Source organism: Calidris pugnax, unplaced genomic scaffold, assembly GCF_001431845.1.
Source record: "Calidris pugnax isolate Ruff unplaced genomic scaffold, ASM143184v1 scaffold72, whole genome shotgun sequence".
In the NCBI taxonomy this organism is placed as follows: domain Eukaryota; kingdom Metazoa; phylum Chordata; class Aves; order Charadriiformes; family Scolopacidae; genus Calidris; species Calidris pugnax.
The window spans coordinates 1109279-1121553 of record NW_015090808.1 but is presented as its reverse complement, the minus strand read 5'-3'; the positions used below and the strand labels follow the sequence as shown (position 1 = coordinate 1121553).

The following is a 12275-nucleotide window of genomic DNA, read 5'->3' as shown; positions in this document are numbered from 1 at the left end:
CTAACGGCAGCAGTCACAGCTTCACCTTTTGAAGTCATCTACTAACACTTCAATGATTCAGTTTGTGACACTGCTAATACAACAGACTAAAATCAAAATACGAGAGGCTGATACTCAGCTGAGAATGACGACTTGGTAACTATAAAAATAAACATTTAAGCAAGACATTTCAGAGTCTCTTTTGTATTCTGGAAGTGTTAACTATCAAGTGACTCAAGAAAAAAAATAGGAAAAAACTTATTGTGCACGTTACCTGTTTGTAAGATCACAAAGGATACAAAACCTAAGTTTTAAACAAATGTATGGAAACCCTAAGCTGAAATAACTTTGCAGGTCTAGCTTTCATTTGCCTTTTTACAACAATACAACTGTTTTTAGTAATTTGCTAATCAGCAGGACTAAAACATATCCCACTTCATTGGAGAACTGTGAGAATGCACAAAATTGTTCGATATTGACGAGCTCAAAACACCAAGTATGCCTTAAATGACAATACCTGCACATAATTTATTATTATCTATTTGTACACAACATTTTTCATATGCACTATTGATATCAGATAGGTCTGCAACTGTTTAAAGCTTATACTGCATAAACATTGGTACTGATTAGGAAAAAAAATATGCAATGGCCAGTCCTACCTTCTCCTACCTCAGAGTTACAAACCCAAGGTTAAGACACTCCAGAGGAACAGCTCTACAAAACATCCCCACATGACCCAGAAAGCAAACTTGGTTTAATAAATGTATTTACTCAGTGGTAACCTCAGTCACAATTTTAGAATCAAAAATTGTTTGGGTTAGAAGGGACCTTTAAAAGGTTCTCTCCTCCAACCCCCCTGCCATGAGCAAGGATATCTTAGTCTTCACTGTTTAATAAGGACTCAAATTGCTTCTAGGATTACACCTCCAGCTTTTCCTTCACAGAGTGATTATTTTTGCACCTTTTATATAACGCTACAACACTCATTCTATGCTAGATTCTGTGACTGTGAGAACACATAACTTAATGTTCAATTCCATGAGCACAACAGGATGTTTAAAAAAGCCAAATAAAGAGAAATTAATGTTGATTACAAAATTCAGACATTCCAAGTAATTCATAGACATATATAGGATATATAGGCTGTTTGAATTTAGTAGTCAACTTGCTCTACTTAGGTATTTTTTGATTTTGCTCTAACAGGAGGAAGCTAATCAAAAGACATCACACACATTATAAAACAGGGTGATCTCTTGTTAAAAGATTTCCAATTAAAAAGAAACCCTAGAGTTAAACCAGACTGTTACAATTCACAATTTAATTCTCCATATTCTGATGGGAGGAAGTTTCCTTTTGAATGCTAATGAGAAAGGTCTGTGGAAATTAAGATGTTAAGTACATTGATGGAAGAGTCTCTTAGAATTCAAACTAGCCTAGTCCAGATTGAAGGCAACCATCACCTTATTTTTATGTTAACTTGGGGAATAAAAAAAAAGAAAAAAAAAAAAAAAAAAAGAAATTTGGAGTAACCTATTCAACAGTTTTTGCAAAAGATAACTTGTTAACCTTAGGCAAGTAAGTTGTTCATCAAACAAAAACTTGGCGGCTGTGCTTTTCCTTGTGCCTGGGATAGGACACAACACTGCTCTGACAAACACCTCCTCATTGCTAGCTGGCTGTAGCCTCCCAGAAATAAACAGAAAATAGATCCCTTCATGTAAAAGGGAAAGAGGTCATGCTTTACATGGATATTCTTTTTCCCCACCCAAAACTGGTTTGCAGAATTTCAGAGAAGGGTACATAGTACGGGGAAGAACCACAGCCACATAGCTGGGGACACACAGGCTGACGTGGGCCTGAGAAGAGAGGAGGTGGGCACCTTCCCTCCCTCACCAGAGACACTTCTAAAGCACTATCATGGGTGGGAGGTCCCCAAACCAACAAACAAAACCAATTCAAACTGTATAGACAGTTACTGTTACTTAGTCAGTAGATTTTATTTTCCTCAAGAAATGAATTTTCCTGGTTTGTTTCCACTCGACTGCAGGTAGCCTCATTCATTTCCAGAGGAAAAAAAACAATTGCTGAAGCAGGTGACTCTCAGTCTCACAGAACACACTTAGTCTCCTCTCAACTGACATTCACACAAACTTACTTGCTGTCATTACAAGCTACTCCCTGTGCCAGGTTCCTCACTGCACTCCTTTTACTTCTTAACCAAACTTGCCAGGCGACAGCAGGCATTGCTTGCCCACCTACTCTGCCTTGCACAGAGAAACTTATTTACACAACAAACAACATGTGCCTCTAATGTTGAGATACGAAAAATAAAAACTGGTTTTCAAAAGGGAAGACTGGTGAAAACAAAAACACAGCACAAAAGGGATTCAAAAACGTACCATACAATCAAAAAATACAGACACAGAGCAAGGAGAAAGCTGTTGAGCAGCAGCAATGAGCTCCCTGGAAATAATTTTGAGAGGCTCTATTGGGATGCTGCTATGATTTTAACACAGTTCCAAAGCAGGCCACACTTTTGCTGGCACAGTCTTTCACAACAGAGGGGCATCATGTTTCTACTCATTCATCTCATGCTTCTTTGCTGCTTATCACTAAGAAAAGTTTGAGTTTTTCATATTCTATCTCAAATAGACATCTACCATTTCATAGCCATCTTCCCGGCAATTTTAAAAAAGATACAGGAAACTCTCCGCAAAACCATTACCACATCAGAGGTGATGAACTCAAAAGGCGCACAGAAAGGAAGTTTTCCTCAGGCAAAGATGACAATCCTCAAAGTTAAGTTGCTCCAGCACAGAAGTGAAAGAGAACAAAGCTGGTTTCTGCTTCTATTTTTACCCCCGTGTTGATCAAAAGCCACACCTGTGGGGTTTTTTTTTACTGTGTTTTTTTGTTTACTGCAAAAAAACCAAAACCCCACACAACAACCTCAATTCTGGAATGAGCAGCCTTCACTGATAAAGTTTACACAACTTCTAGGCTTTGTCTCCTTCCATTACAATGCAAAGCAACAGAATTTTGGAAAATGAGCTAACAGCTTTCTGCCCTTCTGTTTCTGAAATTCTTTTGGGAGAAAAAGAATAATTCAGTGATCAGAGTTATATCTGACAGCAATTACAGAAAGAACTTCCTGAACATTTTTGGCTCATGATAACTTGCATATTTAACTTCACTACACAGACACAATATTAAGAAAGTTCTGCTATTGATCAAATTACTTTAAGGTTTTCACTAAGGCAAGCAACAGCCAGGCCTCAAACCAGCAAGTTTTACAGGGCAGAGAAAGGCTAATTAGTCTTCCTGTGGTTAGTGTGACCATAGTTCTTGAGAAGGATCTTCAACCAACTACTTTAGGGTTTAAACATGTCAGTGTACTAGCATCAGACATTTGAATCCACACAACTAGAATTACCCTCAGGGGTTTTATCTTTTCAAATGTTGAACAGGTTTAAATTCACTAACTATTCAAGGACTATGTATCAATAAAGGCAGACAGCTCAACAATAGACTGCAATGACTTTATTTCCTCCTCATAAAAAAATTTAATTTCTGCAAGAGGTACCTAACAATTTTACCCAGTACTCACACAAGTAAGACAGTGTCACATGTCACCTCCCAGTTCTGGGGAGCACAGCAGCAGATTGGGAGTCCAGTGGGTGAGTCTGTTTCCTTTGCTACACGCTTCAGACAGAAAGACTTCCATCTCTAAGCTGTCAGTGCTGCATTTTTTGCATGAATTCTCACTACTGAAATGAAAATTTGTTACATTACCTGTTTCCCCTAATCTCTTCTTATTGGGAGAGCTGTTTGTTCAAAGTAAACTGACCACATTCTATCAGCTCCCAGAATTCCCTACTTGGTGTCCAACATCAGTCTCCTGACTTGTGATATACTTCCACCTTGTGGCCAACTTATTTCAACAAGTGCCCGATTTCAGTTAGCTTTCATATCATGCGAAGCGCAGAACTTCCTAATCACAAATACTGGTATTTATTACAAAGCACAAACAAAACACTCAGCACCTGCCCCAATTTTTGCTGGTTTGTAGATATAAAGTGAAGGCAGTGAGAACTGCCTGAAAGTGAAGACCAAGACTAGGAATAAGAGTGGAAATTAAGAGGTTACCTAAAAACAAAGCTTCAGCTTCACCATCATCAGAGACACTTATAAGCAGTAACCCCTGGAGTCCCAGCTAGTGCTAGAATTCATGCCTATGCGTGCCAAAAAAAGAGCTCCTCCCCTTCAGAGCATACAATATATACGTATGATAAAAGACAACACTTGCAGACACAGAGCTAGGGGAAACCCAACATGCCAGTCAACTTATTACGACAACTCCAGTAATTTAGGTACCTCTCCATTAGGAAGCATATAACGGTTTAAGTAAATTGACTTCTGTAGATTTAGATGAAAATCGCAAGTTTTATCACTGCTAAAATACCATTTCAAACCCTTTTCTCTTACATTGACTGCAGGACAAAAGATGTCACCTACCTGGGAGAGGTAGCTGAACTAATAAACCACTAACTGTTGAATCCTTGTTGAGTTTTACCGTCATATCTAAGAGTTCTTCCTGAGAAATGTCTTTAGGCCTCAGTATGATCTCACTAGAAATGCCTGATAAAAACCAAAAAACAGAAGACACACATTAATATCAGGAAATTTATCTACGGACAGCTCGGTCGTTTCATCTAAAAATCTGTTCAATGCTTAACAACTGCCTTAAATAACCATGAATTACTTGCTAAACATTCTGCTTTTGCAGTCTGGTCTTTAATGCCGTATTTCTAGATGTCAAGTACAATCTTACAGCAAAACATACAGAAAAAATTAAATAAATCTACAGTTGGACACAGTATCTCCGAAATTAAAAAACAGTTTAGAAATATTTGGAAAATAAACCATGCAGTTTCACTGATAGCAACAACACTGAAGTTCCCTGTTTAGGCTATGATACTCTTTCAGTTGCAGATGAGATGTTGTAGTGACTGGGCTTTATCCCAGGTAATCAGTCACTTTGCTTTACTGTTTGATTTCATTATGTCTGAAATTTTGCCCTTAATTTTCAGAGCTGTGAAGCCTTGGGTTTGGACTGGCTTGTCTGGCTCTACTGGGGACTGAAAGCATGAAGATGGACATTATGAAGAAAAAGGCTCTTCTCAACATCTTCCTGTGAAACTGGTTACTTAAACACTATTCCCATCAATGCCAGGGTAGTAGGTTTTGCTATCACAGTTGGAGGCAAGCTGAAAAATCCACACATAAAAGAAGAAATGTAACGTGTACTTGAGAAGGCAAGCTCTTAAGCAAATATTTCACATTCAAAAAATAATTGAAGTGTCTTGCAGAAACAACTAAAAACTGACTTAATTTATCTCTGATTATGTTTATTCACCAAGCCTCTCAAAGTCAGTAAAGACACTTAACTGTCAGAAAACTTCCAGAGAACATCAGAGAAGATGAGGAAGAAAACAGTGCAAAATTAAATTAAGATACAAAGGGGGTTCCCCCCCCTTTTTAATTTTTAAATAACCGTATCCTGTGCTTACCAAAAAAGCATTTATATCATGTAACACATACCTACAGCTGCAGCTGCTTTTATCTTGTTTCTGACATAGATATGACTAGCTGGATTGTCTCCTACTAATATGACCGTGAGATGAGGTCTCTTGTTTCCACAGGATATCCATGATTCTACATCCCTTTGAACTTCTTTCAAAACTTGTTTAGCAAGCTTTGTCCCTGAGATAATGGTTGCTTCATCACTATAAAGACAAAAAGATACACGATATTTAGGTCTAAAAATTTCATAAACAAGACACTTTTAAGCGTTTGATCTACCGTGTTAAATACTTGCAAATGCTTCGATTAGTGAATTTGCTATTATTTCAAATACTATTTGAAAGACACTAACACACTACAAATCCACCCGAGAAAGAAGTGTTTCCCCGCTCTCTTACTAGAAGAGCAGGAATGTGCCATCAGTGCGTACAGAAGAGGAGCTCACCTGCCTCGTCCCACCTTCCCAACACACGTAGCCAGCCAGGCTGAACATACCTATGAACTCCTGCATTTGGGAACAGAACATGAGAACACTCTTGAACCCTTAAGTTTTTCAGTTTTAAGGAATTTTTACCCACCTGCCTCCCCAAATTTCCTTTAAAAATCTATTTGACATGGGATTATTCACACTATTCTTTTGTACATGCCTAGATGATACTATTTCTCCTATAAGGCAGTGGTGACTAACTCATCAGCTTCTGTCAAGCCCTCCCCACTTTTATTCCTTCAATTCCCTGTCCTTCCAGTAACTTCACTCTGTCCTCAACCAGCACTACAGCAGACAGACATCTTCCTTGGGTGAAGGGCCCACAACCATTGCCCTACCCATGTAGAAAAGCAGTGGAAAACTGAAAAAGTCTTAAGCCTTGAACTTGCCCCAGAACTCTTCAGCCCCCTCTTTCCCTCTATCATTGCTGCGATCATCACCCCAGCCAAGGGTATGGAACCACGCACATATTCCACCAACCCACAACAAATAAGAAATCTCCAGCATGTAGAACTTTCAGAAGCTAAGATGTTAATTCCTTTTTTATCAGACAAGCAGCCTTTATACTAACTTCATTGCTTGGTGCTGGTGGTGCTTAGAGGGGAGAAAGCAGAAGAGACAGAAAGCTAGAGAGCAAGGAATTGTAGCACTGAACCGGTTTAAAACATGATACTCTGTAAGATTCAAAATCATAACTTTAAGCAGCCAAAAAGAGTAAGTTGCATTTTATTTATTTCAGAAATTTGTGCAGTTTCAATACTTCTTAGTAAATCTTCATGACCAAAGAATCTAAATGCACAAGAGTGAGGAAGGTAGGAGGGTAACAGCAGTAGTGACACCACCACCACACAGGACAGGAGAACCTCAATGAAGGCAAAGTACAAAGAAAAGAAATCTTCAGATAAAACTTTCAGCCTTTGCTTAGGAGATTGACTACAAGTGACAGAGCAACTGAAATTACCAAATAATCGGAAAACAGAGCATGAAAAGTTAGCCTTCTCAGTTACAGATGACAAACCTGCCAAGTTACAGATGCACCATTCTCTCTTTTAAGGAGGGAAAGAACAGCAAATCTTGTGACACTTGGGATTTCTGCCCCCAGCTCTAAAGCTTACTTACTGTAAATTTTACTTTGCCCCCTATCACCTGCTCATAGCTGATGACCACACTCAACCACCCATAGTTTACCAATATCAGTACAATGTCACTAATGCAAATGCACTTTTTTGCAACGTAGCTAACAATTTTTATAGTGGTTTAGAAACTAAGTGTCCCAGTTGTACGAGTCCCAAGCTACTAAAAGCACTCCAAATATCCACTAGGTTAACTCTGCATTGAAAAATGACATCACTGTAACCAAGCTGTTAATACTGCGACTGCAAGAACCAACCCTTAGGTCGAAATGTTTATCATTTCCATATACGTTTCCTAGCAGAAGTTTTCAAATAGATTTTAAAGCTTATGACACCATATATAGCAAATAGTTTGACCCTAATCAGTGAGTACCTAAATTTTTACAAGTCCAACATCAAAACCATGGGTAAAACAAACATTACATTTCTGAGAACATAAAGATGATTGTGTTCTTCTTTTACTCACTTATATATTCCACAATTAGCAGCTATTCATGCATTACCATTCTGCTGGTCTACTTTATTAAATAACTAAGAACATGAATAGTCAGTGTTTACACTTAACCATACACATTTCAGTTATTCAAATCAAAATCTCAACACCTCAATAGTTGGTACAAGTGAAGACTAGAAATATCCTAAAACAAATTATTTGATGATGATTTATTTCAGCTGGTCATTTTTACAGTGAGACAAGATACTGATTTTAATAAATTACATTTAATCACCCTAATTAATTACTTCATTCCTACCCCTAGTGTTTGGCTACTTCAACTTTTGTTGCTTGAACTTTGCTTGACACATAAAATAAGCAAAGTACTTGATGGTATTTTACCTCTATTTTCTAGGAAGATAGAAGTGTTCATTATTTCTCTTGATCATTATTAGTTCTAGTGGGTTTACAATTTCATCTAGAATTTTAAGGCAAGGGTACAAATTCAGTATATAGAAACATGCATTACCTATTATGTAACAGAAGTGTGATTTTAGTTCCAAAGAAAAACCTCCCTGGAAGAAAAAAAAAAAACAAAAACAAAACAACAAAATGACCCAGTAGACTAGAAAGATGTTTGTTTAGATAGTAAAAGAATAAAAGCTTGACAACCTGCTGCAGTAACCTTTCTTTTAGCCTGACTACCCCAAACCTCCGGAACTAAATCATTTCAACACTCTGCAAACACATATGCTTGAAGCTTAATGTCTATACGTACACAAACACTAAATAATGTTGATGTTTAATGTGTATTGAGTTAGTTTACCATGATGTAAGTAGTTCAAAGTCATTTGCAAAAACAATAAAGCATTCTGGCCTTACATTAACATTGGACTGGTTTTCAAAGTGCAAAGTCTGATCAGTTGGGTTTTTTTCTGTACATTGTTCTGGGGGATGAACGTGCCCACACCTAGAACAACAGTCATCAGGAAAAAAACCAAACCACCACGCTTTCTGAGATGGTCTAAAACCAGTTTTGCACTCTGTCTCTACTATACAAAACTTACACAATTGGAGTAAAATAACATATGATTAATGTTTTATTATATTAATAAGATACATATTTGTCTGTTTATCAGTGTACTCAAACATGAGAATTGTTTAACACTTCAACACATGGGAAAATATCAACACCATATTTATTCAGAGACATTTGTTTAAACTTTATAGACACTAGGATGGTAGAACATGAAGGATTTTAAAATATTACTCTAACAGCATATGGAAGAAATGCATAGTGGTGAGTTGTGAAACAAATTCTTTCCTCTTCTAGTCTTTAAGATGGAATAAAAATAAATCCTAGAAGCACAAGCAAACTACCAGGAGCATCATCCCACCCCTACCATACTTCATCCATTTCTTGAAAAGAACTCTTTGCCTAAATAAGATCATATTTGGAAACAGACAGCTGCTGCCAGCACTTCTGGAAAAGAAACCAATTTTCTCCACTTTCTAACTGCACCCAAAACACCACCACAGTCTTCTTGCCACTACCTTCCAAGTTACTAAAAGGAACTTGTTTAAATGCCAGGGGCTAAAAAGCAGAAACCATTCCTGGGTTTAGATGCAAATTCTAAAAATGAAACAAATGAGGTGGCAGTGTATTGTCATTTACCATTCCAAACGGAGAAGTTTCTCCTCTTTCCAAGATTATTCTGTCCTTCATGACTCCAGGCATTACCTTCCCAAAATTAAGAAAACAGTTGCGCTACCATCACTTTTTATGTGGCATAGCTGATTTATTTTCGTGAAGCATATTTCATCAAGAATCTACATTCTGCTACATGGTCACCATCTACTCATACCACATCTTTGAAGGCTCTGAATTTACTCAACAAGCATTAAAGCTTTGAGTGTTTCTCCAGATGTAGTATGTAAGGTGCTGAGAGTTTATTAGGGAAAGATGAAGCAGCAGCATACACCTACAACCTGCTGCACAAATATACTTAAATTCAGCTTGCCTGCCAATTCTAACAACCTTCTGAGCAACCAGTTTTAGCAAAACAAAGGTCACCTTGAAAACATCTGTGACTTTCTGAATACAACTCTCATTTGTCTTCTATGCATCAACTTGTATTTTCATATGTGAAATAAACATCAAGGAGAATACTTTTACTACAGCTCAGTGAATACTATCACATTTGTTATTTGGACCTTCAGAACTCTAACTCAGCAAAACCACCCAGTTATAAAATTAAATCTCAGAGAAAACAAAAAAACCCACAAGCTTTAAATATATAGCTAAAGAGAAAATTCCAATATCTTGCCATTCTCCTTAGCTGCACGATAATGCTCTTCAAAGTCTTTCATTCATATGTTAAAAATACTGCATATAAAACTTTCTCAAGTAAAGAAAATTTTTCATAACTGTCAAATATAAAAATAGCAAATGTTATAGTATATCAATGCTTCTTAGGTTTAGAATCTCAATAGTTTAAGTCCTTTGATAGAAGTATTATACAAGAACTACATGAAAAAAGTAAAGCATCAGCAGCAGAGGAGGGTTGCACTGCAGCAAGCTATTCAAGGCATCAAGAAGTGAGTTATTATTTTAAATTTTATTCACATGAAAAATTTGATCAGGTGTAGTAAGAGATTTAACACTTGTTCCTATGCCACCCTGTCCCACTATCATCCTACCCACTCATGGATGCTCTTATTCTGAACCCTGTGTGAGAACAATTCATGTACTTGCTCTTTCTTTTTAGCGCATCCAGTGACTCGCAGGTCGTTACAGAAACAAAGATGTCAACTGCTATTTTGGATCAACCTCTACAGTAAAAGCCCAAAATCATACAGGGCATCGCAATGGGACCTTCTCAATCCCACACATACCACCTGAAAGCCTCTGTAAAATCATTACTACAGGAGCATCTACTTTTCACAGAACTGGAAAAAACCAGTCACTAGCGGTGAAGAAGAGAAGGAGGCATGCACTATTCCAGAAATACAGCTATTTGTGCCAAACCCAGCAGAATCAAATCCTCTGTTATGCAGGATATGCCAGATACCTAGGAGGTCAGATGCTTATTTCAATTATCACAGTACGGCTTACTAATCCGTTCACACTTGAAAACACAAAGCAAAGACAATGCTTCCAGTGTAGGCTACTCGTGATCTGCGAAACCAAGCAACCTTTCAGGTCCGTATTTAAAAAAACTCCAGCATAAATTAAAAAAGAGCTTGGCTGAAACCCTCCCACTCACACCCAGGACCCGTGGTGGCCGTGGCTCAACACCAACATGAGAAGCTTGGTCCAGCCAGCACATTAAACGAAATACAAGGGGGTGACAATGCCAGACACTGGTCCTTGCTGTGTCGCAGTGTGTCCTGCTGGCCCAGGGACCTGGGCTTCCAGCTAGCTCTGGCACTGCTGCAGTGCTACTTGAGCATGACCACGTGGGCTTTAATTATTTTTATTTTAAAATTTGTAATATTTTTTAATTTTTTTTTTTGGGAACAAGGGAGCATGGCAGTATCACACCGCCTGCGTTGCTGGGCGCAGCGAGAGGCAGTGGGATGGCCTGTCACCATCACAGGTCCCTTCGTGCAGGCAGTAATATTCTTCAGCAAACACTAAAACACTCACCTACAACCCATCAGAGAAAACAATCACAGATGCCAAAAAAATTCATATACATGTTAATTCTGTGTAAAACAACTGAGAGGCTCGTTAAGGCAGCAAGAGCCACCAAACGTTTAAGCAGCAGACCCCTCAGGGGGAGCAGGGAGGAAGGCCAGCAGGGCCCCCTCATTCCACTGCACCCCTTAAACCCCACGGGCCGAGCACTGCCGGTGCCGCAGCTCTCCCTCCCTCTCTCCCGGTACCTCTGCCCGCTGCTCGGTCCCCGCGGAGCCCCCTTTTCCCGGGGGGAGAACCGCCGCCCGGCCGGGGCAGCCGCCCCTCAGGCGATGGCCGAGGGCGCCCAGCCCGCCCTGCCCTTCCCTTCCCTCAGGGCTGCCCGCCGCGCGCCCAGCGCCACCGTTACCCGGCGGCGCGCGGCCGGCCCGCCGCCCCTCAGGAGGAGGAGGAGGAGGGAGCATGAGGGATGAAGATGGCCCGAACGGCTCGGCGTACCTGGCGGCGCTGCGAGGGGAGCTGCTGGTGCTGTAGGCGGGCCGGGGCGCCGGGTGCGAGAGGGCTCGCCATCGCCTCAGCGGCGCCAAGCCCGGGCGCAGCACTGAGGAGGAAGAAAAGGCGGCCGCCGCCGCCATGTCGGTCCCGACGGACGGAAGCGCCGCCGCAACCGAGCGACGAGGGGAGGAGCCAGGGCAAGTAGCGGGCCCGGGGCCGGGCGCGGTGCTGAGGGCAGGGCGGAGCGGCCGGGCGCCGTGACAGGGACGGCGGGGCTGAGGGGAGGCGGGAATACACCGCCAGGGAAGGCACAGCTTTGGGCAAGCCATCACAGGGGGCTGGCAAACCGGGCCTGGGGCCAGCAACTTTGCGGGTCTGTGAGCTGAGAGGGCGAGCGGCACAACCCCCCCCTCTCCTCAGGCCGTGCCACCCCTCAGTGCTTCCAGGGCTTGGGGCAGGACCCGCTGCAGGTTGATGCCGTGAAAGACGAAATCAGGACTCAATAGTCGGGATGGCTATTAG

General features: G+C 40.5%; 1 protein-coding gene across 1 annotated transcript in view; it reads right to left on the bottom strand.

Annotated features, from left to right (window-relative positions):
* Window positions 1-11916, bottom strand: part of MTHFD2L (methylenetetrahydrofolate dehydrogenase (NADP+ dependent) 2-like) — a 33706-nt gene extending 21790 nt beyond the window's left edge. Inside the window, exons 1-3 of the mRNA XM_014938354.1 lie at window positions 11757-11916; window positions 5584-5768; window positions 4498-4620 (exon numbers count right to left, since the gene is read on the bottom strand). Coding sequence (XP_014793840.1) covers window positions 4498-4620; window positions 5584-5768; window positions 11757-11893 — 445 coding nt within the window. The 5' untranslated portion in view covers window positions 11894-11916. The remainder of the gene's footprint in view (window positions 1-4497; window positions 4621-5583; window positions 5769-11756) is intronic.
* Between the last annotated feature and the right edge of the window lie 359 nt (window positions 11917-12275).